The sequence below is a fragment of the Aythya ferina genome (assembly GCF_964211825.1).
Source record: "Aythya ferina genome assembly, chromosome: 4".
Lineage (NCBI taxonomy): Eukaryota > Metazoa > Chordata > Aves > Anseriformes > Anatidae > Aythya > Aythya ferina.
In genome coordinates, this window is record NC_140300.1 from 73,467,680 (window position 1) to 73,495,350 (window position 27,671).

Sequence of the window (27,671 nt, forward strand, 5' to 3'; positions counted from 1 at the left end):
CAGTGTCTTTTTTATTTTTATTTTTTAAATACATAACATCATTGTTCACACCTAGACTTTTTTTCATCCCTCTTACTTTTTAAAACTTGCCCTATGTGATGGCAAAGGTAGACTTGAGCCTGACTGGTAGGGAGGATTTAGCAGCAAGTGAAGTTATACAAGAGGATGTTTTCTTGTCATATAATAGGTTTCTATGTAAAGTTAATATACCACTGTGACTGCAGAAAATTTGCCTTAACTTACGGGGCTTAACACTGTTCTCCATAAGAAACATACAGTTCTCTTACACTGTCACTTCCTCTTTCATGGTAGGCATATTCTGGGCCCAGAAAACACCCATTCTGCAGATATTATCCCTCTTATTTCTTTCAATTTTACATTTTTTCCCAGGGCTGGATGTGATCATCTTCTCAGTAAGACCTTTCTGGCTAAAATTTAACCTGGAAGAGAGTGAAATTGCATTGGAAAAGCTTGCAGGATTGGTCCGCAAGCTGTCTGGAGGGTAACATCAGATCAGAAAAAAGTATTTCCAAAAGTGTTGCTGATAATGCCCCACTGATAGAGAGATGCTTTGGATATGGTTTCTGGAGATGATGTCTCCAGCCTGGGCCAAGCAGGACTCAGTAATTTGGGAGATCAGATGTTCATCAGAGCTCATTTTGCTTTTGAAGATGTGTGCTGGTCTCCTTTCAAAGCCGACCATCGGTGTCTCAGAAATAGGACTGGAGAGCTTTGGACACCCTAGAAAGTACGGCCGTAATTTAGATGCTCAGCTGGTGGTTTAGTATCTTTGAAGATCCGATTCAACCTGCAGCTTGATTTCTTCCCTCAGAGTATAGATTTCATTTTCCCAAGCTAAAATCCAACTCAGTCCTGTTGTGGAGCAACCCAGACTGTCTGACGATGCATACACACGTGGTGGGCTTGCCCTTCTGCACCAGTTAGTAACAGAAGATTGATCTATCTGCCTTAAGTGTGCAATTGGGCTTATCAAATCCCCCTTCGTGAAAGTCCGTGTGGCACATGTATTCATCTTGTTTACTGGCCCTGATGCTTGTGATGTGACCAAACACTGGACAAAGCCAGCCTCTGACACACACCAGCCATCTGCTTGTTCCCTTTTGGAAAACAAGTGCAGAATCAAAGAGGTGCAAAATAGGTTTTTTTTGTGTTTTTTTTTTTTTTTTCTCCTTTTTTTTGAAATATTTTTTTAAGATAGATATCAGTGAGAGAGCAAATAGACCTTTGTATGAGTACAGTGGACACAGAGACATGCATGCAGGTGAAAAGGCTGCTCTGAAGGAGAATATTGTCAAAATTGCACCTCCATCCTTGGTGATTTTCATACTGATTACAATAAGTACTGTCTGTGAAGATGTAATAATTATTTTCTAAACTTTCCTTAGAAGAGCGTAGAGCCTTTTTTTTTTTTTTTTTTTTTTTTAATCTATAAAATGATTGTTTGGAATTCCAAGGAAATCAGAATTAAAATTGAAAAGCCATTAAGCACTTTCGTCTTATCCAATACATTTTAAAAATTATTTTGATTCTGATTTAATAGAAAATCTGGATGAACTGTTTAAAAAAAAAAAAAAAAAAGCTATACATTACTCTAGAGCATCTGAACACTGCTTTCATTTGCTTGAAATGAATCTCTCCACTGTTTTCTTGTTCTGCCATTCTGGTCAGCTGCCCTTCAGCAGCCTGTCTACCCTACCATTAGAGTAAAACATAAAAGGAATAGGCTCCACCTGCAGTGTCAACCCATTGTGCTTCTATTTCATTCAACTCTTTTTATTTTATTTTATTTTATTTTTTTTACTTTTCCTCTCCTCTCTCATTTGCAGGTTTGAATGACTAGATTGTAATGAAGAATACAGGAATGCTAGGTTTCTGTGCTCACTTTGGCAGGTTGTGAATGACAAATGAAAGCAACTAGTGATTTGATTTTCTTGCCCATCTGCTTTATACATTAAACAGAAAAATCAAGGAACTTCAATTTTTATTACAGGAAAACAGGAAAATTATAATTGATTTAGAGATTTTGCTGAGACCAATATCATCTTATTTTACATGTCCCAAATCTGCATGTTTTGCATTTCACAAATAGTGGATAGCAGGGGAGTGAACCTGTGCACTTCTGATGCTTTTCAAAGACCTGCAAGGTGACTTACCTCTAATGTTGTAGCAGTGACAACTTCATTCTGCACAACTCAGAGCTTCAGTTCTTAAAGTGGTACATTTCATTTTCCTGACAAAATACAAAGCCTTGTAAAAAAAAATAGGGGAATGAAAGCCTATTAATCAGAATTGTCCATGTAAAGGCTGTGACATAAATTAAATAAAGAAAAGAAAAGAAAAGAAAAGAAAAGAAAAGAAAAGAAAAGAAAAGAAAAGAAAAGAAAAGAAAAGAAAAGAAAAAGGAAAAAAAAGTATAAACAATGGCTTCTCTGTAATAAGAAGCATTTCAACCCAGTAAAAAATTGATCAGTAATTCAAACCAGAAATTGCCCTGAATGTCGAACATATATTGGAATATTCTGTGGGCTGTTTTATCATTGCAACTTGTTGACATTGTTTTGTACTTGTAACTTCATAGAGTACAGCCATTTGTTACATCAGCATCAGACATCTGCACAAGCATTCGTCATGCTGCTGTTGACTTTTTTCTTTTTTTTCCCTTGTTGGCTGAAGGAAAGTTTGAGCTAACAGAACAATATTGTGGAATGTGAGGGCTATCGTTAGGGGGCAAAACTGGACTTCAAAGAGGAAGCACATATGGTTTTGACTTTTATAAAGATGGCAGGTGGACATGAAAAAAGGTTGATTTCAAATTTATTTTCATGATAGCTGCAACTTCTTAAAAGTCCAAGATGATTAATTTCCAATTTGGAATTCCTAATAACTGAAACAAGATCATGGTTTTACAACTTCCTGAGGTAAAGTCTGAGAGAGACTGGGTCATGTTGGTATAATAAACCTAAAGCAGAAAGATTGGAAAGATCAGCATGAAATGTTTTGCAAAAGGCTTTTGGAAGATAAAATGAGTATAAGAAACAAAATGTTTCTGAAGTCAGCCTATTTTAAAGTATATATTAAACTTCAAGGATGTTGGGTCAGATTTGAAAGGGAACCTTACATTTATAGACTTGCTGAGTGTCATTCATGTTACTAACTGAAATAGCAGTTGAATAGCAGGTTAGAAACAAAATGAAACAAAAAAATCCCTCCAGCAAAGCTGTCTTCCCCTTAGCAATAGGTGTTTCTTTTTATATGAAGGAATAAATGACACTTAATTTTCATTTCTGGATTATCATACGTCATTTTAAATCTAGCATATGAAATCTTCTTGGCTGGAAAGTCAGAGCTCTCTGCACCTGTGGGTGACTTGCTGATGATGTGAAAGAATAAGCAACTGTCAGTTCTAAATACAAGTTGAATTTATCCCTCTTATAGTTGCTGTGTATGGTATTTTAATTGAAAAAGAATGTTACCCTGCTTGCCCATATATGTTAATGTAGTAAAGCCAGTAGCTTTGATCAAAAGTATTTCTGGTGTCAGTTCTGATCAGGGATAAGGAAGTTCAGTGCTTTTCAGAAATACGACAGAGCCCGTACCAAAGACTCAAATGTAACTACATTCTGTACAGGTTTGGTTTTGGATCCCTTTACTGATTGTGTTGCTACTCGGATGTGAAACTTTCTTCCATCTTGGTTCCTCCTAATCCACTTCCCATTGCTTGCATCTATTTGGAAATTATAAGCCACACAGAATGTGTGTCTTGACTATGCCCATCCCCAAAGGGCACATATTTCTACTAAACATAAGTGTTATAAAAATCCCTTATAGGGATGACTATTTATCTATATTTACAAAGCCGATGTTGTATCAGGGTGGGATGTGTCACAATGACATCATTCTTCAGACCAAAAAGAAAAAAAACAGCAAACTTTCTTGTGTCTTGTTATTGGTCTTGTTATTGGAAATTTCTTTTCCTCCCTGAGTGTCAAGAAAAGTTTAGTTTTGCCTAAATAAAAAATAAATAAATAAATAAATAAATAAATAAAAAAAATAAAATAAAAGAATTGGATAGCTTTTATGAAAAGGTTGGAAATAAAGTAAAACTTTTCCAGAATTTGTCTGCAGATTGGGACTAGGATTTGCATTGTTCTTTCATAAACAGCACTGATTGCTGCTGCTTATAATCAAATGTTTTCTTACCTCTCTGAGAATAGTGCTACATCATTATCTGTAGCTGAAAGTATTATTTCTAGTGCCTGAGACGTTAAGCTGCCACATTGTGTCTATCTTCAAGAAGCAGTCTCCAGCAATGTTTTTTGAAGGCTTTCTTTTATTTCTTTTCATCCACGGTTATGTGTTTTTTTAGAGACATGATATATTACTTTCTACTTACATGAAAGAAATGAGATGTTGGTGCATGCCAACGTAACTCCTGCGATTGAATTTTGTAATATCTATGTTAGTAGGAATGGATCAGAGAATTCTTCATTTTTTCCTGTGGAAAATCTATGTGAAAGAAGGGACAAGAGAAAATAATTTTGCCTACATAAAGTACAGACATTTCTCTAAGTCCAACAAAAAACTAGCAATGTTCCCTCAATAAATGTACTATTGATTGTGAACAGTTTTACTGTTCATGAAACTGAATGGTTTATTTTTTTGGACAAATTGTGGACAAATCATCAAGGAAAGCAAAAAATTCCACAGCTTCTTTTGTTTAGTAAAAACTCAGTCTTGACTCAGTTTTCCACTGCAAGATGTCTGAATGAATAAATTTGAATTAGACACGTGGTATTGTTTGGCCAAACTTTCACACAGGTGTCTGTAACAAAATTTATATGAAGCATCTTATCTTCATTAGAAATTCTTTCCTTCGTATGAAGCAAAATTGATTGGTCTACAGTGGAAACACTTTGAGGTAGAAAGCAGAGTAGGGAATATGGCATGGGAACAAAAGCAGGAAAGATGTTTTGATTAGCAGCTGCCTCAGTCAAAATATTAACAAACCAGTAGAAAATATAGTTTAAAATGTTCTATGGAAAAGGCAGATATAATATATGGGGATATACCTAGTCAAAAAAAAAAAAAAAGGAAAAAGAGACTCTTCAATATGGTCTTCTACATTCTTTTCCTATCCTTGCATATTCCAGTATCTAATCTATTATATGTGAAGAGCTAGGTACAGAGTCTCAAAGTATAATATTCTCTTCAAAAATGTGAAAACTGATAATCTACCTCTCTTTTAGTTTTCCCTGGATTTATTTATTTATTTATTTAAATGCTGACAATAATTCCTTTCTCTTTTTTTTTGGATTTTCTGTAATTAATCAACAACCAAAAATCACCAGTTTAAACAATTGTCCTCCATCTTTGCAGTCAACTGTTCATATCTACTTTGCATTATCCCTATATTATTTTTAGAGTACTTGCCTAGTTTTCCTTTTTGTCTTCCTTTTAGTGAGGGAATTCTTCTGGATGATTTTATTGTAATATCAGGACATCTACCTAATATCAGCACATCTATCTACCTAATATCAGCACATCTACCTAATAATGTAGCAAGGCTGGTTAGAAGAGAAAAGTTATGAAAGCGAAACATTGCTAAGTTGACTTTTTTACAAAAAAAAAAAAAAAAAAAAAAAAAAAACAGCTTTCATACAGGATGGTTGAGGTGTTGCTTAAAGTAAAGATCTAGGAGCTGGATGAAAGTTAATACCACTTACTAGAGGCTTTAGATTCCTAGGACATGGACTAGTTTGAAATATGTCTTAAATAAAAAATAAATAAATTAAAATAAAAATAGTCTTAATCAGGGTGTTTTCCAGATAAAAACATTGGTCAATCCACCCTCAAATTATGTGTAGCACATCTGCTTATTTGGATAAGACTGCCCCCAGAGGGTCCCTTCCAATCTCAGCCATTCTGTGAAAGGTTTGTAGTTTGGCATCAGTGTTTTCAGTTGCAAAGATTTTGCACACAGTAGTTTAGAAAGTAGTACCATGATTGCACCAGGAGGTAGTTGAATTTCTCTTAGTTCTTGGATCATTTACAAGTCTTTCAGTCCCTTCTGCTCCCTTAAGATGTACCCTTTAAACACAAGGAGACGGTTTTTGGTATCCAGTAAAAGTAGCTGAGTGAACCCTTTAGAGAGGCCTTGAATTCAAGCACACGCGCACACACACACACACACACACACACACACACACACACACAAAAAAAAAAAAAAATATTTAAGGCAGTACAGTTTGAGTGCCAAATGGCTTTTCATGATTATCTGTCAGTCAGTAAGCAATAGACTGTGTCTTTTTGGAAAGAAAAGAAGTTGGCCAACCTACACAATTCCTCCATCATTTTCTTAAGTTAGTGTAGTAGGAAACATTGTCTGGGGAAATCATTTCATGAGAAGTCACAATAGTGAAGAAGAACAGTTTTTCAGGTGAGTTATGCTCAGCGAGCAGAAGGCATATTGAACACCTGAGACGCATGTCAATGTTTTTGATTACAAGGGCTTAAAATATCAGAGAAACATAGATGGTCTCAATATATATGTGTAGCTCGGAGCAGTAAGTTATGTGAAGTGCACAACTCCTTGCCTGTCATCAAGGTAAGTTGTCAGTAACTTGCAGGTGATTACGTGTCAGTACTCACCAGCGCATGAGTTCTGCTCACATCTCATTGAGGTAGCCATATATACACACAGAAAATAGTTCCAATAAAGAGGGGTTTACATATTTGTATGCATGTGCAGGGAATTAATTATGTTATTCCTGCTATCATCTTTATTACTTTGCCACAGCTACAGAAGTGCCCAGAATTGTGGTATTTTTTTGTCTGTTTTTTTGAGACCCAGCTAATAATGTTCTGCTGTAGCTCCTGTTCTCCTCCTGACATGATGAAGAAATCATAGAAACCATAAACCAGTATGAAAACCTGGTTTTACTATTTATTATTCCTAAGTGTAAGGAAAAGTCCCAGTGGTGTGATTGCTATTGTGGAGCCTTCGGGAAGTAAAGTTATTAAACAAAATCTTCTGTGCTTCTTATTTGACCAATTTCTAAAATAATGCCTAAAATTAAGATGTAAATACATTTCTTTGTTTGTGATTCGACTTCCAGTGCCAGTTAAAGTATTCAATTGATGCATAATATTTTAAAGCCTTTTAGGAGCCAAATAAAATTATTACTTATAAATTATTAAAAGCCTCCAACAAATGGAAAAATACTTACTGAAAACTCCTTCATAAATAATGTTCAAACTAAATTAAATAGTAGTATAAGGAATGCATTAAAGTTTGCGAATGAGATATTAGCAGCGTGCTCCCTTAACCTTAAAGTTATGATAGCTGGAGCACTTGCTACCCCTCCGAAACCGTGCGGCTCCAAGTCCCGGCTCACTCTGGGAAAGAAACATGTGGTGCTGCTGAAGATTGGAAAAAGAGCTCGAGGTCAGGGGTCGACACAGTAAGGGAGTTTGCTCTTTAAGAGGTTATCTGTGGATCTGCAAAGCCAAAGTGTAATTGGGTTCTGTGATGTGATTTTAGTGTGTAATTGTATATGATCTAGGTAGTTTCAAAGACAAGGTTGGAAGATTTTTCTAGCCTGCTTGTGATAGCAATTTTGGGGAGCCTGTGTAGCCTGTGATGGACAGTGCAGTTTCTTCAGAAATAGTCATCAGAAGTGATACAGATGGTGTCTGATTCATTTTAATTACAGTTTTAGCAAGCTGGTAATACAGTTTGTTTTTCTCTTCTCTGTTATACCAATCCTGTGAATCAGCAGCTTCATGTGTTTGTATGTTTTCTACAACTGGTAAACTCCCATTCGCTTCTGATCTGATATTGCGTCAGAGGAAATTTTGCATCTTTATTAAAACAGTACAAGTCACTGTAATTGATCTGCCTGACTATGGCTTTTTCTGCAGTCTTTGAGTAAATAGTTTGTCAGTGGGTTATCAAGTTTCTGGTTCTCGATTATTCAAAACAGTGTGAAACAAACATTTCCTATTGTTTTAGTTGTTTAGCTTTTCCTTGATTAAGCTGTCACCGCTGTCAGTTATGTTCTTATAAGCCTGCTTGGATCTATTTCATGTTAAGAAAAAGCTCAGATAAATCCAGGAAAGCTTAATGTTTATCCAATGTGAAAATAATTACTCAAAAGTGTTATTCTTAATCCAGATAATTAGAGTGAGGAAGGAAAGATCAGTGTCATTGTGAATTATGCCCTGGCAATTGACTCTTGGTCCTTGCAAGTTTCAGGTGAAGATGTGAATGGATAAAGGTTAGATTAACCATAATCCAAAGTAGCTGCAACCTTAATCTGTTATGATACAAGGATGATCACTTAAAAAGAGCTGGATTGTGGGATTGTTTCTGGTTGGATAAGATGCCGCTCGACTGGGACTAGTCTTAAAACATGCTTAGCACCATGTCACTGCAGCTGTAAGCACTTGTGCACGGTTTCAGGCTGCTGCGGCTCAGGGGCAGGCTGCTGGGTTCTTGCTACACGCTGTAATACTACACTGCCGTGCAGTATCTGTGCTTTACATTAACATGCTTTGCCGTGTGCTTCATGGAAAATAGATGGTAACTGCTACATGGAGTGATTTGCTCGATGATTACTTCTCTGTGCTGCTAAACATATTTCATTGTGTTCCCCCTCAGAAATGTTCAGCGTGTCTACAGACAGTTTTACTATACAATTGTATGGGCACACAATGAAGAAAAAAAAAAAAACAATTGAAAATATAAAAGCAAATATTTTTGTTCTCTGTATTAGTTTATATCATTATTTTTATAGGTAGTAGTTATAAAATATATATAATACATTACGTAATTATTTTTACCTATGTTTGCATATATATATTTACATGTTTCTTACACATGTAAATGTTAAGAATATATAAAAATTAATATCTGTATAAGCACAATGATTGCAGCTGAGTTATTTTGGTGAGGTGGCACAGTTTTCAGAAAACCATTGTAAGCAACCAAGACCAAATCAAAACAAATTCACCTAGAGTGCAGGAAAAGCGGCATTTAAAAAAATGCATATCCATGTATTTGCACATACTACAAGCAGATACATGCAGGAGGTACTTGACACTTCAGGCTTTTCCCTGTTAATAGGTATGGACATTGTAGTGACAGCTCAGATGACGGTATGCATAGTAACTTCATAAATATAGCCTCTTGAATGCCAATGGCTACTTATTGGGAATAACACTGCTGAAAGAGGAAGAGAAGAGGGTGAAAGACAGGTCATTTCTTGAAAAATGGTACAGGAAATGTTTGGTCTCAGCAGATAATTTAATTGCATGGTCCAGTCTGTATCGTTGTTTCAGGCCAAATGGAAAATAAGGTAAAGGCATTTTTTCCCTCCTATTTTTTCTTTTTTCTTTTTTTTTGGGGGGGTAATAAATTACATGCATTTATTCTGCAGGGATATATTTGTGCAGAATTACTTCATCCTCACTAGAAAACTGGAAACAGCCTTCCATGATGCATTGCTAAGGTGAGGAAATAGTTAAGAAAGTAATTAATGGAATGCAAAAGCTAATAACAGAGAAGTGCATTAATACACACTTGAGCTAGAATCTTCTCTGTGAATAATTAAAATTCTTTAAAGTTCATTTCTGTGTTTTTAATAAAGTATTTCTCAATAAGACTCATTCCTGGTTTTTAAACCTTTTTATGCTTAACTCAGTACCTTCTTTTTTAACTACTGTCAGAATTGCATTACTTATACTTGAAAGGGGCTTTAGGTAATGTTTACATTTGTTGATGTGTTAGAAGTAAATTCTGCAAGAGGAATAACATTAACAAATCTTGTTCTAATGTAAGAAGTAATCATTTAGGGCATCACAGAAGTGTTACGTTATTTCTAATGCCACGTTATATACTGTGGATTGGTGTGCTACGTTCTCCTGCATCCTAGAGTCTCTGCCTTTAAAATAATGTTTTATGGAAATGTATAGCACTAATAAAAATTTCCAGACTTACGTAAGAGAAGATTTTAGAGCAGGGATTTAAGTCTTCAAGCCTCAGAATATGTCAGCCTGTAATTAATGTAGGTGAGGAAGAAACTCCCCTGCTTGATAGTTCATTATAAGGGCGTAGTGTGCTAGTAGGTGTGAGTTTCCCACACCTTTCATCAAAGGCTTTCTGTGATGAATACTGAAGGGACCACTGCTCTGATGTGAAGTGGTGACTCTTATATTCCATTACAGAAAACAAAAAGGATTCCTTAGAATAAAAAGACTATAAGAATAAAAGGGTAATTGCTCATGCACATCCTGAGTCTGAAAATATTAACATGGAAAGATAATAAAACAGAATGTCTTTTCAGTCTTGAAACTGTAGAGGAGGCATCCTTTGGAGAGAAGTGGGGGTGCAGTTTTCCTTACAGAGAAAGATGAGTTAGGATGAAAACAAAATTACCGAGCTTGGAGTTGAATACTCTTGGCCCCTTCTGCCTTTTACAGGGGTAGACTGGTAGACAGTTGACCGTCTCAGCCCTTGAATGTAAGATGACATTAGCTAATACATGAGGAAATTAAACCACAAAAACTGTGAAAGCTTTAGAAAATCAAAAGGTCAATGAAATAAAGAAATAGTCGAGTATTAAGTGTTGTCAAAAAAGAGAAAGTCTTATGAGACTATTTGTGCTGTCAAAGACCACAGTCAACTTTATGCCAATATCAATAGCTTCAAGTTCTTTAAGTAGCTTGTAATTGCTTATAAATAAAATGTTTTTGTTTGTTTGTTTGTTTGGCTGGTTTCATTTGTCTCTTTAGAAAAAGTGATATTGTAACTATAACTCTGAAAAGAGAGGTAATGAAATATTTTAAACATCAAATTGCAAATAGTCACAGGAGAGAGGGGATTTTACTCAAAGTGGAACTAAAGTAACTGGTAAAAATGTGACATTTATCATTTTAAAGTAGCTTCAGTGTTGAATGATGACCAAACCCTGTCAGTCTCTTTGAGTGGCAATGTTCCCAGGAAGCTCAGGGAATAGGAAAAGAGTTTCTGATGAATCAGGCTGACTATTGCTATGGGGCAAACAGATTGCTTCCATGTTCAGCCTCTCCGAGGTCTGGAAGCCATACGTCAATGGAAAAAGCTTTGGCTGATTTCTCTAATTTTCCAGGATTAGTGGGTTCTTAAGCTAAATTATGATCTTCTGTAACTTCCATTAGTGCACTTTAAAGGTAGCTCAAGAATAAAACAATTGTGGTAATGACTTTAAGTCTTACCTACTTGCTTGCTGAACACTCAACAAACAGCTACGTTAGTGTTTCAGATTTTTTATGAAGTATTTTTAAATAATACATAAATAAATGCTAGAATTTCTCTTGTTCTCAGACAGCATAGTAATTTACTGACCATGGACAATTAAGAAAGATGTAGGTACCTAAGGACAACCATGAAACCAGTATAGATTAGTCACAGACAATCTATTCTTGTAACCCAACAGAGATTTTCAGTTTCAAAGAAAAAGGAATTTTATTTGTGTTTAAGACTAGTTCAGAGTGAACTGAACATTCACACAACTTGCATTGAACATAACGTAAGTTATCGTACTAGCATTAAACAACTGAAATATTGTAAACAAAATGATACTTGAGCCCTCGAAAGCACAAAAGTGTGTTGAGTCACAGAGCACAAGTAGAAGTATGGTACAATTTGCAGTGGATTTTCTCTTCCCACTCTCTCTGCTCTAGTCAAGGCTGAGAGGTGGAAGTTCAAAAAGTGCATTTGCTTCTGGCAAAGATAAATATTTTTGTCAGTAAATGTTTTCTAGTATCTGGTTCTTCTTCCAAGAATAATCTTTAGGGTGGAAACTTAAGAATGATTGTTAAATGACACCAGAGGTCAGTCCATCTGTCCATTAGGCTATTTCTGATGAAGTCTGTTAGATTAGAGAAAGTGTATGAGGAAATGTCCAGTAGAAAATATTTTCCATTTTCAAATTACCTCATTTTAGGTTTTTCTTTTTATAGGTTTTACTGTACTGTTGTGTTTCACTGCCCTTAATAGACCTCTTTTCCATAAATTTGACCAATTGCATATGTAACAATAAGTTACTTTAATCAATGAATTTAATTATGAATTATGTGGGAGGAAAAAAAATGGAACTCCTGGTAAAGTGCTTATTTTAAATTGGCTGCCTAATGATTTAATTTGATATTGCCTAGTTCTTCTGTTTTGAGAAATAGTGGAAACTTTGACTTGAGAACATAAGCAGGAAACAAATTCTCTCTCACCTGCCTCTTTTTCTAGGTTGAAGGGGCCCAGTCTGATTAATTTCTCTACCTACAGAATGCTTGTGCATCTCTGTTCATCATTGGTTATCCTGAGCAAAATTTGTGTCTTTCAAAGCTCTGTTGTATTTTTGTGGAGGTCAAAACAGCATCCAGTATTCAAGTAATGGCTGATACACCAGTGACTTACACTGGCAAAATATTATTTTTTTCTTTGTCCTCTTTTTTTTTTTTTTTTTTTTTTTTTTTTTTGTACATAACAATTCTGGATGTTTCATTTGTTATTTTCCCTTTTCCTACACATTGAGCTTACTGTCCGCAGTGTGTTCACAAGTGCTTTCCTGAGAGCGCTTGAGTGTCCATCGTTATATAATTACCTTTTCTCTCTGTATTTTGCTCCATATTTATTAACATTAAAATTCATTTTTCTTCCCCTTTCCTCCCCCATTCACATCATCATGAGATCTTTGTGCAATCAAATTAGCATTGATTTTCCTGACTAATTTTTATGGTGTCAACCCTCTTTGTTATCTGACAATTTATTCCTTTTCAGTATCATTTATGAGGCAGTTGAACTGCAGATTTCCATGAGAATCCACTGACTAGTCCCCTCTGTTGTGAAATATGGGTTTGTTTTCCTATTAAAATAAATAAATAAATAAATAAATCAGTCACGTGGCCTTACATCTTATTCTGCAAGAGATTACCTTAGAAGTGTTGACTAGGACCACACACACACACAACTATATTTTAATTGTGGTATTTCCATCTAGTTTACCTTGCCCAGAGATTTCTACTTCTGCTCTAACTGAGCACACAAACACATTTAATTAAAAAGGTTAGTCAACCTGCATTCAGCTTTGCATTTGCACTCTGTGCTTATCTTGCACAGACAGAGCTATACTGCCCCAGGTCTTTGTGAAGATATGGCCAGCTTCTAAGCTGAGAGATCAGACCTTACATTTGGTTTGAGTTGAGGGCAGTAAGCCAGCTTGGCTGCCATTTTATTTGGCCACTGCTTCAGTGAGAATAATAAAATAAATTAGAATTTGATTCCTCAGAACTGGAAATTCTTGTCTCTTTAAGGATATTGAGTAGAGATGGGCTTTTCCTGAAGCTTTCCATCATCAGTACTTATTTATTTGTTATTTAATAGTTTTGGTTAAAAAACTAGAAAACTAGTTTATATAACTCTGTTTTGTCACTCCTATGTTACCTGTACTCAACCTCACAACAGCAATCAGTAAATCAGTAAATTCTCATTACTCAAGTGGTATGTCTATCAAAAAAAATAGTTATTTCAGCTTTTTTTTTTTTTTTTTTTTTTTTTTTTTTTTTTTTTTTAATACTTCACGCATTAGCTCTGTGGAATCTGGAAATCCCTAGTCTAAACAAGAGGAGTAACAACATAAGCATTGGTAGATAAGTACATAAATGTATTTTTAAATGACATATAATCTTTTAAAAGTACTTAAGACAAAATTTCTGTTCTAAATAGTAGTGTCACAGAAGCTATTTTATATATATATGTTTATGTGTATAAAACAGAAAATAGAAACTTAATCAGAAGAAATCTAAACAGCCATGTTCTATACTTTTGATTGAAAACATTGCCTAGTTCTCTTTTTTGTTGTTGTTTCTGAATTACTTGTTTTGCATAGCCTCAAAGTCCCTTCACACAGTGGGCTTTGTTTGTAAGCATAAGAGGACCACGAATGAAAGGAAGCCAAGCAGACTTCTGTCCTGACAAATATACAAATAAAAATAAATCACTGTTTTGTACATTTTTTTTGTTGTAGAAAATTGCTAAGTGGATACATGTTTCTGGTTCTAAGAGAAATTCACTTAGAAGAAATTTGCAGTGAAATCAGTAATTATGCCATTTAAAACAAAGGATTTGATTGTGTTCTTTACATCTGAGATTTTTTCCCGCAAAATAGAAATTCTCACATATGTAGAGTGCTTTAAGGTATTAGTACTGTTATTTTTTCATACTTGATCCCACTGTGACTGCAGACTTACAAACCAAATAGGACACTTACAGTCATGTATATAATATCAAGCTAATAATTTTTCTGCCCTGTTGTATGTGAAATGTTTGAACTAATAAATGTTTGATGTTTGAACTAATAAATCGTATGATCTTGGCAGTGACCCTGTCAGGTGATTAATGTACATTTCGGGCTAGCGAAGTCAAATACAAAATTTTCTTTGGTAGGGACACCTGTCCCAGAACATGTACCCTACGGCATAGTATTTCTGGAGCTCATCCTATGCATTGTCATGCCCATAAAGAAAGCTCCTTCCCAAATTCCACGGGTCTCACGTATGGCAATAATAATCTAATATATAATACAGAGAGAGCAGAAAGAAAATCTGTTTCTGTTTTTGCATGCTCTTCAAATGCAAGCCTTTCAAATACTGCAAGATACTGCTGTGTTCATTATGGTATTTCTAATGTACCTGCTATTTAGCTTTGATATCTGGATGCTGTTTGCTCGAAAAAAGATGGAGTTCCTCTCATGAGAACAAGCTTTCTTGTAAGTTTTCTCATATTTCTTGGTTCTGATCAAAGGATTATTGCTGCAAGTGTAGTGTTTTGCATCCCTGATTCCCATCCTAATAATAAAAACACACACACACACAAATTAGGGATTGTAAACCAAATTAATCTTCTTGCTTCAACTTGGGGCATTCAGTGTAGCTTTAATCCTGAGCTTGAAGTGCCATTTCATGTCATTTCTAATAGTATTTGAAATTATTTACACATGGTAAATTTATTAGGAATCTGCTTTTCAGGTAACCTCTTGGGTACACTTTTTTCCAGCCCTAACATGAAAGGTTCTCAAACAATGGAGACTACTCTGCATTGAAACAGGTCTGAGATATGATCCACTCTGTACACATGCTCTGCTGTTTCTTTTAATGCATTTCCTGCTATTTGAAAGACCTGAAATAATAACGATGTATTTCTGTTTTGTTTCTATGGCTAGTTATAGTTATTTGTGTGTGGTTTTTGTTTGTTTGTTTGTTTGTTTTGTTTAAACTGTAGGTATTGGTTCATTACAGGTTACTTATGCATAGACCTCATAATCTGTAAATCCTTCTGGGCTCTTTTATTGTGCAGTTTCCTCTGTGTGCAAGGGACAGGACTCAGAGAAGCAAATAGTGCCCTGAAATCCTGTTCCTAGATCCCTGTGATAAATAGTGTCAGTCCACAGAGTATAAATTTGTATCACAAGTTAGTCAGCACAAAGATGATAGTACATCACGATTTTTCTCTTTTCTGGAAACCTCGAGGATTTTCAGTATGTGTGTATGTAAATTATGGCAGTATTAGGCGCTAGAAACAGCATTCTTGCTTCAGGTTCACGGGCTCTGGAACAGTTTGTACTGCATGGGTGAACTTGTGCAGGACCAAGTTCACTGGTAAAACAAAGCAGTGAAGTGTAACCTGGGAGAGATTTGTTTTATTGACCTGTTCACACTCAAGGATAAACTCTTACATTTATCATGGCTCCAGTTTACTATTGAAATCTGGGATGTAAATTCAGAAGTTGTCTAGGTACGTGGGAAACTGGAAAACAATGATTTCTGGTCCACAATTTGATACAGGTTGAAATGCATCTTGTTTGCCAGAAATAGAGATTAAGTTTGGATTGTAATAATTAATAGCGTTCCTTCTGATGTGGGACAGCTTCCAAAGATGAATAAACCACATGTATGGATATAATGTATGGATATAATGTATGTGATATTTATACATATATATATACGTGTTCTCATATATATATATATATATATGTATTGTTATATATGTATTCTTATTATTGAGTTTCAGGAGGATGTAATGAAATTTAATTTGTTTTTTCATTTCTCAGATCTGTAGGGCTGCAGAGCCAGAAAGGAGAAGGATCATCACCATGACTTACAGTGGACTCCAATTGAACTAAATGCGGCTGAAATGCAATGGAGGAGTACGGCAAAACAAAAGTACGGTATATCATCCTTTCCTTTTCTAAAACTGGGCATGGTTTAAATGTGAATTTGTTCAAACAGAAATAAAGGAATTTAGAGGTCTCTTTATTCATTTATTTGAATGCTGATGCTTCATTCCCTCATGCAAGATGCCACAGTCATAAAGCTAGCCTATACACACCCTGTATGTATGTCAGCATCTGAATTATGAGTCTATACTCTTTTGTAATTAATGGAAAGAAAATGACATTTATAGAGGGCATTTTTTCTTTTAAGACATACCTAAAATTTGTCAAATGAACCATCCTGTTGATCTGCCTATTTCATTCCTTTGAATATAAAGAGATGACCATCTCCAACCTGAAGGTCTGTGTTTCTACCACCTAAGGTAGGGGGGATGAATCCTTCCTATTGGGACTAACAGGATCGCTGTTAGGAAGGTTTAGGGAGAGAGGAGTACAGCTGCGATATCTCTTAACTACTGGCCGTGTTTATCTCCCTGCTCAGAAATTGCTCAGAACATAGGTGAAGTGTGATGCATTGTTAGTTTTTTCTGTTTTCCCTTTAGGGGAGAGAAAACGACTGGAGAAACAATGGAAGAGCTGTGTTTACAGAGTAGTACAAAGCTAAAAAGTAAGCTATCTACCTTCGGCTAGTGTAGCTTTAGATTGTGGTGTTGGTGTTTGTTTTTTTTTTTTTTTTTTTTTTTTTTTTTTTTTCTTCTTTTCATTTTTTTATTGCAATTTGCTTGGCAAAAGTGATATGAATATGCTGGTTTTGGCAAGCCCCTCTTCTTTTCATGTCACACTATCTTATTCTCTGCCTTGCTCTAGCATCCCCCCCTTTCTTGCTTCCTTTGCTAATGTATAAACCACCTGCGCACCTCTTGACTGACTTTTCTCTAAGAGGTGACCACAGTGTTTGGTTAAGTCACGGGAGACGTGGGGATTTGTACAGTCCTCTCGCTTTCGCGCTGCGGAAGTGATGACAGAATGGTCCCTACAGTCGCGAGAGAAGCTGACACATCACACCCAATTATGTGGCCTCCCTTGGCCCCTTGCTCCACTCTTCCCTGAAATATAAGCTTTCCGTCTCACACACGCTCTATTTTATTTTTTTAAAGAAATTTGTTATTTAAAAGAAAAGGAAAAATGGTGTGTGGGGAAAGGAGTTAGTGTATCAGTCTAAAGCAAGCTATTATAGAGTAAGTCTTCAGGGACATTCAATATATCAGATTAAACATAACTTAACCACTTGGAAATTTTTTTTAACACTCACAAAGACACCAGGTTTAAACCAATGGTAACGAAGGATTCAAGCTCTGTCATTTGCTATGATACTGCCCACATCAGCTGTTTTGAGCTAGTGGAAGCTATTTATCAGTAATTATATAGTACAAATGTATACACTAATATGTATCTGCTCAGGATCCCACACAACATTCAGTCCCCTATAGAAAAAGCAGATTATTTTTTTTTTTATGTTAGTGCCACATATACTATTGAATGTGGCCATGTTTATTTTTCTTTGCTCATCCCTAGAAGGATCCTTTAGAAGTGAAGCATCCCTTAAAAGTGAAAGACTGTATGAGTGTCAGGGCTTCCTTACCCTTGTAACCCAGTAGATGATAAAACAGAGGAATAAAAGCAATGCTGACTTTCAGCCCTTTGAATGTACTTGTAAGAAGTACAGTAATTAGAGAAATTAAAAAAAAATAAAAATGTTCCTGTGATAACAAGCTGCATTTGTCCTCTAACTGGATTCCAAATTATAGAGGTGGAGCAATGATTTCAAAATTTATAAAATTGCCTGAGCAGAAGCTCTCTGCTCTGAACATACATGCAAAACTTTTTTGATAACAAAATCTGCAAATGGAGTTTTTCCTCTCATAGCAAGTACATAGGGTGCTCAAATGATTATTTTTTTTTTTCCTGTTCCTTGTTGTTCTGCCTCCTTTAAGGTTTGACAACTATTCTAAGACACCAGGAATACAACATTCACAGCATGATCATTTAACTGTAATTGTAATACAAATTACACACATACACCTCTGCTGTGAATTTCATTGAGAACTGGTGAAGTTTCCTAGCAACAAAGACTTTTTCTGCTGTTCTTTCCATATCAATACAGAGAATATCAAAATATACAGGATAGTGAGAGAAACGAACAAACAAACAAACAAAAACACATTTCATGCTTATTCATATCAATTAGTCCAATTTTCTGTGAACAATGCTGTTGACTTCAGGTACTTGTTAGTGCAGGACTACTTACTCTATTAGCAGATATTTATTACTTAGCACTGGGAACCAAATATACATGGTAGATACCATATTATGTTTCAGCATTGTAAATTGTTATTAATTGCTTTTTAACATAAATTCTTTTAAAACCCTTTAAATTTACATGGTTTGAATGACGGAAGAGCCACGCTAGAATGGCTGGGATTTTCAGAAGGCCAGAAACATTCTCTGAGCAGAGCTTAGTGTTCAGACAAGAACTGTAAAACACTCCCTGTTCAACCTGCACACTCTGGCCAACACCTTTTAGCCAGACAAGGTGAAAAATGTTTGTTTGTGACTTTGTGAACCTTAAATCCGCCTGTTCACTCACTGCAAATCTCAGTGGAGCCTTCATGAAACTGGATACGATGATCAGTCCCCAAAATACAACGGTATTATTACTTGTAGCCCGATGGCTAGAAGTTAAGTGTTGGCAGGATTCTTGGGGTCTCACAGAGGGGATCTGCCCTGGGAAAATGAGCTGAAGACTCCAAGTGTCACGTCAGAACTAGAAGAGAAAAATAAAATTGTAACTGTAAGTCAGTTTTTGTGTTAGGGTGGGGTCAGACAAGGAGTAGGTGATTTCAGCAAGGAGTCATCATATTACAAGTACAGTTTTAAGATATATGTCTTTGCTAAATGAATGATGAGGTAATGGTAATGTTAAATTGAATAGCCCGTGTCTGAAACACGCTTGATAGGGAGTGATGGGGTCCACGCATGTGCCTAAATGAAGGATGGCAGTAGAAACACCTTTTAGCTATGCAGTGGGCATATGACTGTTGTGCAAGTTATCTAACAACTTGAGTTGAAGCAGGGTTGGAGGTATGGAGATTATGTGTTCAAGAATTAATATGTAATTCCCTGTTCCCTTTTTATGGGAACGGGTTACCTTTCCTGCATGAAACCACATATTAGTAATGTACTACATATTCTGCTGAAACACAGTCTTAGGTTGTGGGCTTTTATTAGAAGGCTTCTGTCTTTTAAACTGGCTGCCTTGAATCTAAAAATGTATTCCTTGGAAGGAGAGAAAAACATGGAATATATTTGGAAATAGCTAAATATAACTTCAAATAGTTTTCCAATTCGTTAAAGTTTGCTTGACCCAGAATGTCAGGACCCACGAATGTGCAATGCAAGAGATGAATATCTTTTGTATCACCTTTCCACTGGTATAAGCCCCAACTTCGAGCCTGTTAGAGCAGGAGGTGTCTGGAGTTAATCCTGTAACTGCAACTGCTTCTTGCAACTCAGCCTAGTGTATTTTGAGATTTAAATCCACAATTGAGGAGGAAGAAGGAAACACATTCGTGATGATTTTTTTCCATAGCAGCTGTTTGAATCTGTTAACATGCTTGTACCTTTTAAAGTAAATCCTGGGAGAAAGAGAAACCAAGAAGCATATTGCAGTTGAAGTGCTGAGAAGGGCACAATAAATGTACTTAAATTCAGAGATTTCTTAGATAAATATAATACTGATAATTGAGAAAAGAGGGGAAACTGTGTAAACATATTTGCACATGGCCTTTTGGTTCTCCTTGGGATAAACGGTTCACATGCTGCACCCAGGAAAAATACGCTTGTGTGTAAAAGAAATCAGTAACCGTTGGTACAAAGTTGTCTGCAAATAGTCCCATCAAGTGAAATTAGCATTTTCATTTTGGAGAATGCACCTTTGATTAATCAGATGTGTTTACCAATTATGATTTAGGAAGCTGCCTGAAAATAAAGGTCTGTGTTTAAAGTCAAGTTAACGATAATAACTTAAAAATTCCATATTAAATGTATTAGAAATGTTTATGAAGATCACACATAATTTTTGCTTGCATTTTTTGTTGTTTTTAAAGTTAGCTGTGATTGGTGAGATATGTCTGAGTGGGATATACTGTGTCTGATCTTGCCCACCAGTGAGAAAAGATTATTTTCCTTTCTTAATCTTGAGTATTATGAAGAGTAAGTTTTTAAGAAAGTGCCTACAAAATCGGAAGAGAAGATGCATAGATAGATTTAACACTAATTCTTTACTGATTGTTGTTATTTTATAAGAAGTTTTTGTACATAAGGTTCCTATTGTTCATGTAGAAAAGGGGAGGTAGAATCAATTTCCTCTTTAACATATTGATAAACAACTCCAGATATGGTGGTAGGGGGAGGAAGAAACTACATTTACCTTTGTGTGACCTGTATAGGAATGCTGGAAAAATTAATTCCAGAATATTATGGCGACATTCCTTCAAGTTGTGGATATGATTTACATAGTAGGTCTTCTCGAGCCGTCCAGCTTCTTTCATCTTGATACTGTAAATTGCTTTCATTTCCCTCCCCCCCATCTGTATGCTTGAGGTATTGTTGTGATAAATTATGGAGGTACAGAACTGAAAATGGTGTGTAGATTGTCTAAGAAATTGAGTGCAGTCAGCCTTCAAAGTGGTGGATGATGTGCTAAAACAGCTACCTTCCCCTGGTCAGGTCGCACATGTCGTCAATGAGCAGCTGCTTTTAACTTTGCCTTTTGCCCAGAGCACTGAGAGCAGCTGGATTTATTGAATTAATAACCGCTCCATTTGGGGTGTTTTGTTTTCCCATGACCGTGAAATCTGTCTATAATGTTAGCAAAGTGTAAGACAGGTCTCCTTCACCAAACAAGGTGGTATCTTTTTTGTTATTATATAGTACTTAATCTGTGAGCCAGAAAATAATTGGAAAGCTGTTCCTGCAGGGGAATGAAATGTTTCTTGGTAAACAGAGTTAAGGAAAAAGGAGCAAAGCACATAAGAATGAGGTAGGTGACATACACATACTGAGTTTGATTTTGAGGACACTTACACCAGCCTGTGAATTAATCTCTTTGGTTGCAACACTTAGCAGTGGTTCTCATTAAATCAGTAATGCATTCTGAACAGCATTATTAGTAGTGGTCGAATATGCAGTATTTGTGCATTGGACGTTTTTGTTTGTTTGTTTGTTTTTTTTTTTTTTTTTCTTCTCGAGGCTTTGGATTTCTTGTATCTAACCGAGAAACAGTGGCAGTGTGTGATGCAGATGGAGAAAGGTGATCCAGTGGCCTCTGGCTCCTCTGATCACACAGGTGCGAGGGAAGTGCCCTACCACAGAGCTTCAGGGCAATCCCTGCTAATCGGCTTCGGTTTGGGGTTACTGTTGGTAGGGATCACTCATTTTCTAGAACAATACATGAGGTAACACCTCCAGGTTTTACCTATCATGGCACATATTAGAGTAATCATTCTTGTGTTTTGGTTAGTCTGCTGTGTTGAAAGTGTTGGAGTCACTTTATTAATGAAAAGAAAAGATAAGGTAATACCTCTGGGAGGAGTTGTTCAGCTGTGCTCTTGGGTTAGCAAAAGAAAGAGAGGGGAGGAGTTATTGGGAGCATACATCTGAATTCAAAACCCCTTGTGTGCCCTAGATGTTGGGCCTGATACCAAAGCCTGATCCTGAATCATCTTCAGAATGTAAAAAGGGAGTCCTGAAGGTCTTGCTGATGTGGCTTCATGAACAAGCTCAGGAGAAATGGGACTGAAAGCCAAGCTGACATTTCTATCAACATCTGTACTCATTAGTCCCTCATAACATGTGTTCCCTGATGAGGCGTGTGGCTGCTGTATCCTTGGTTGAGGTGATTTTCAAGTCATTTCAGCATCTGAAAGGCTCTTTGGGAAAAGGTGGAGGAGATCTGACCCACTGGAGCTAGAGAGCTGCATCCTATTTTTAGAAGCTCACCAGTCCTTGCCATATGTATTCTCCCAAGGGCTGACATCTGTATATGTCAGCCTGCAGTTGCATTTTCTATTTCTTAAGACTCCCTTGATGAAAAGTTTTACTAAGATTGTGGCATCTCCTTCTAAAAAGGTGAAATTAGCTGGGCTTTACATTTTAGTGTACTTAATGTATTTCTGTATGTTCCTTATATAGGTTTTATGTTCTGAGTTTTGAAGTTCTGTAAATAGATCTAAAAATAATTATTTTGGTTTGTATCATATGCATGTATTTGTCATTGTTATGAAAACAACTATCTTAGAAATTTAAAAATTCACAACTCTTGGGAGTAGAAAAGGTGTCGTATTACCCAACTAATTCTTAAACTGCTGCAAAGGTAGGAGGAAAAACACTTTGCACAGATTCTGTTTCAAGAGCATCTTTTTATGTTTAGAGCAGGTTTCTGTGCTTAGGTAGTTTCCGAAGTGAGTTCAAATTCCAAACATGAAGAAAGGCAATTTGTTCGCAGAGCAGCTATGCAGTCTGCAATACATGTACCAGGAAACTTGAGAAGGCTGAAGATCAGAAAGCACAATAACTTGTCTCCTTGTTTTGTGTGTTCTTTGTAAGCAAACAGTTCCCTCATCAGCTGCTGCTGCTGCTTACGGAAACAACCTCTTATTAAGGCTTGACAGTCTGGGGTCAAAGGAGTCCTATACCTCCTCATCCAGAACTTGTTTTTGCTTTTTTTCTTCAGAATGTGAGTATGTACTTAAAACATCCAAAGCAAACCTAGGTGTGGTGCGTTCTGCTGATCGGCACCTTCGGTCTGTGGTCAGGTGCTCAGGTAGTGACCTCCTCTGAAACATTTTCTGTCAGAGATATGTATTTCAGAAGAATCTTAATTCTTTAGTGAGGTGCTGAACTGCTCTGATGACGAGACAAGATCACCTCTTATCATCTGTGATTGCCAGCTTCCTTTTCTGCATACTTGAAAACTTCACTGATGGATGAAGTAAGGGCACTACAGCTGTCGTCTTTGCAGCTTGGATCCATCTCCAAGAGCAGCTCTGTCCTGCACACTGAATGAGGAGAGGGAGACCTGAGAAAACAAGGCATGTCTGTGGTATTAAAAGCTGAACAATAAGGCAGTGCGGGATGTGGGGTGCAGGAATTGGACTAAGGAAGGGAGTTTGTATGTTGGCATTTTCTTATTAAAGAATGATGAATTTTAGAGCTTTAGTAATTCACCTATAATGAAGCTTGTGTAGAAGCATTTGAAACAAGTGTCTCCTTGAAGTAACCAGTGCACTGGCTGTCAGGATATTTCTGTGGAAAGTGGAAGGCTGAGATTCAGGTCCAAGTCTGAATTAGGCCCTGGAGTGGAGTCTCAGGGAGCTTAGGCAAACATCTGAAGCACTGAGCTATTCTGGGATAAGTTTTCTCTTCTCCTTCCCTGCTCTCCCTCTGGCCTTTTTCTTCTTCCAAAATTTCCATTCAGGAGGTGAGAACATTTTCCTGAATAAAACATAATAGGAAAAATGTTATTACTGCAGAAAAATTGACTGCCTTGGTAAACTAGTGTTTCCTAATATGAAACATTTTGCTCCAAATTTCTTATTAGCACTCATCCGTCCCTTCCTCTAACCTATTCTTTATGAAATCTTCATCAGCTTTCCTCTCTTCTCTCCACTTGCATGCCCACTGCATTTATTTCCACCACCCCCACATTTCCCTCCTCATAGCTTTCCATCACATCGGCTTTCAGCTCGAGTGGCTTCTCCCCACCTGCATAGGAAGTGCTGGCTGTGCCCTGCTCTAAGCTACTGGACCTGGCAGCTGCCCTGGAGAGGAGCAGACATGGGAGAGAAAACAAGGGAAATGTTTCCAAGTCACCCTTGTACTGTGTTTGCATCCATCCTGTCCTTTGTGGGGGTCGGAGTGAGTTCAGTAAGGTTAAATCTTCAGAGATTTCACTTTGTAAAAACTCTTAGAAGTGGAAGCTATTTTTACCAAGCCTGTACTGAGGTGTGATTTTTTGTTATTTTTTTTTTTTCCCCTCCCTATGTTTTACAATTTGGCCAACTGAAAGCATTTTCTGAGAAAGTAATAACAAGCAATCCCTGCTTTGAGTACAGAGCCATTCCTGTATTTCAAAGGTGAAAGGAAAGATCTTGAGATACTTTCCAGAGTAACTATGTCGGTGTGGAAAATGTTATCTTTGGGAGTTAATTTTGCAACACTATAAGCGACGTGAAAAGAGGGTCTTGTAACCAGAAGGATGTGGCAGCTTTGGGAACAGGCTGAACTACTTGTCCTGCCTGCAAGAACCTTTTGTCATTTATCATAAGTCTGTTGGGCAAAAGCTTCACACTGGAAGTCCAACAAAAAGAAACGTGAGATATATGTGAGATATTTATGTTACTTAAAAAAAAAAAAAAAAAAAAAAAAAAGCATCTCGTGATAGATCAAAATCAGTAGTAATAATAAGCAGTAATAGGTATTCTTTGACAGATGCAGAAATTTATTCTGTTAAACCCTAAGAACTTTAAAAACACTCCTGCAAGCTTGTTCTGCTTTACTTGCACAGAACAGTCTGCCCTGAAGAACAGGCTTTAAATCTAAATTGTCTCTCCCTCTCTGCTGCTAATATTTTAAGTCCCAGACTCCTCAGCTAGTTTTAGTTTCTTCTTTGATCTTAGTCAAGATAGGCAATCCAGAAACAGGAGTCCATTAATGTAAGTAAAAATGCACAAAGTTAGCTTCAGAACTGACATTCTAAGGGAATCTTTACATTGCTTTTTGTTTTACATGCTCAATTTGCTCTTTTGTGCCAGGCTGCAAACCCATTTTAACAGAGCAAAATTTTAAATGGCAAAAACACTTGCCATTTCCCCTCTGCAGCCAAGCTGACGTGGAGATACTGAAATCCTGCAAGGGCTGTGAGTCTCCTTGTACTTTCATCTGGACTGGATGAAAAGAGAAGTCTCAGAAGAAAAACTTTTCTCCTGACTTACTGAAACAGTACAAACAAGAAAAGGCAGTCATGGTTTGGGTATGCCTCATACTGTGAGGCTGTGAGTCAGATCCAGCTCTGGCTGATCCTGCCTTGATTGATGGTCATCGCAAAATTCTTATTCATTTGGGACTGAAGCAAATTGTTTGCTTATTAGTTCCAATGCGACCTAAATCTGGACTTTAAGTCAAAGTATAATTGAGTCCTAAAATTGCTGTGGACTTTTAAACTCTGATAGAATTGATGGAGTGTGAGGGAGCTCCGCTCCTTCACTGGGGATGCTCTGTATCTTGCCAGTACTACCATTCTTTGAATGAATTGCTAACCTGAGCAGAAGACAAGAAAGTGATTTAAGTCAAATTTGCTGACCCTGTCTCTTCTGTAGCTTTAGCTTCAAATAATTTTTCAGTAGTGTTTAAATTTTATTTATTTATTTTTTTGTTTGTTTATTCAATTTGTTCTTATTGTTAGGACTAGGTATGATGCTTTACATAGTAATTGACGGCTGATTTCCAGGGCACCAAGTATACTATTTTTAACTATACCATCCTCATAGAAATAAATCAAACTGACATCATTCAATAGTTATATTGTGCAAGAGAATATGCATTCACCTGGTCTGCTGGTGCTCTCTCCTGTTTGATTTTTTGCAGGGAAAAAAAAAAAAAAAAAAACAAAAAAAAAAAAACAAAAAAAAAAAAAAACAAAAAACCAACCACCTAAAATTGTTTTAATCCTTTATAGTTACATTAAAATGATATGGCTGTCCAGCAGATAAATTGAGTCCATTGTATCTGTTCTAAATTTATATATATAGCAAAGTTCTGCATGGTCATAAATGATTTATCTTTTGTATTTGGAGTAGAGTCATAATCATTCACTCTTTTTCAAGTCTAGTTTGGCAACTTTATCTCACTTGCAGTTTGCATTTCTGAAAGTGGAAATATATTCTGCAGCTTTTGATGTGTTGATTGGTAAGAAGGTAAAGACAGCTGCACACATGTCTCCAGAGACTTAACTCAATGGCTAAATGAAGACCTCTAGTGCTTTCTTGTTAGCCAAGATAGATCTACATCCAGATGAACCACAATTAGTCAATAGTGAAGGCTATAGGTTCATGTGATCAGAAGCCACAAATCAGTTTTCCCTAGGACTTAGTTATTGGCAGATAGCGCCTTAGGCTATGCCTTGCTGCCGCTTGCCTGACTGTAATTTTTCCCCTAGTGAAGTTTTTAAAGTCACATACTGAGACTGGAACAGTGATCTCCTGACAGCAAGGCTGTCACTGGCCTGTCAGATATCAATTGCTTATCAAACAAATTGTCTGCTACTTTAATGTACCTGGCCCCTCGCTATTAACAAAGCTTAAAACACTGCTGTTTTTTGTCCTGCTATTTACTGTGTTGGTATCTGTCTGCTTAACTGCATACCTCATTATTTTGAGGTGATGTGGGCCAAATCCTTCCTTCCCAAAACATTGGTAGAAACAAACCAACATGATTTACACCGAAGGTGACTGCACATCATTGTTTATTGTGAAACCATGTCAGTAAGCTACCCTAAAGTTACCCCTTTAAGTAACCCTCAATTTTCTGCTGGAATCACAGTCCTCGTCCAAAATGGTTTTGTTTCATAAGGGTTGGTTAACTTATTTATTATGTTGGCCTTGCATTATACACAACTTTACTATGGCTAAAATTAGGGGCAAAAATATGTTAGGAAATTTCATCTGAGGCTTTCAGGGAACTGGGAGGGTAACAGGGAGTAAAGTCACACAGCACACACAAGCCACAGATGATTCCCCAATTTTATAGGTAGCTAAAATGAGTCTTGGAGAAGCTGCATTACTTCCTCACCCAGTGAATGAGTTGCAGACGGAGCCTAAGGGTTTTATTATCTGCCCCTATTTGTAGTTACCAGCCAGTCTGTCTCCTCTGAGGATGAGTTACATGCCAAAATGGCATCCGTCGTGGCTTCTGGGCAGTACTCTAGCTGAATCAAATCACACCTTTCTCATTGTCGTTCTGCAAATAAAGGAAAAATGAAGGCCAGTAGAAGTAAAAGTAATTCTCCAATGAACTGAGTATATAAAACGTGCTCTAAAATTTCCAGCACCCTGCAGTGATGGTGATTAGTTAAAGAAACACCACAGCCTTGTTACTATCATATCTTTTAAAACCCTTTTACATTACACAAGGATGGCCTAAGAAATTAATTAAAATGTTGGACAATAACATAATCAGGGATATCTATATTTGCAGTCTTTTCTCTGTGCTTGCATACATCTTTTATCTGTCAAGTACAGCAAATAGCTAATTAGCCCCTTTTTAAGTGCTTCACTGCTTATATTGGAGCTATAGTCGTGCCCTAGTGGGATGGTTTCCAGGAAACCT

General features: G+C 36.6%; 1 protein-coding gene across 7 annotated transcripts in view; it reads left to right on the forward strand.

Moving 5' to 3' along the window:
• Nucleotides 1–27,671, forward strand: part of LOC311435831 (uncharacterized protein) — a 235,908-nt gene that overhangs the window by 195,509 nt on the left and 12,728 nt on the right. For 6 of the 7 annotated variants that reach the window (XM_084517263.1, XM_084517264.1, XM_084517259.1 and 3 more), the window contains 2 exons: nt 16,164–16,275; nt 16,829–16,893. In XM_084517263.1, the coding sequence (XP_084373389.1) occupies nt 16,247–16,275; nt 16,829–16,893 (94 nt within the window). In that variant the 5' untranslated portion in view covers nt 16,164–16,246. Of the gene's footprint in view, nt 1–9,457; nt 9,531–16,163; nt 16,276–16,828; nt 16,894–27,671 lie in introns of those variants that run through there. The other variant, XM_084517265.1, reaches the window with a different exon arrangement.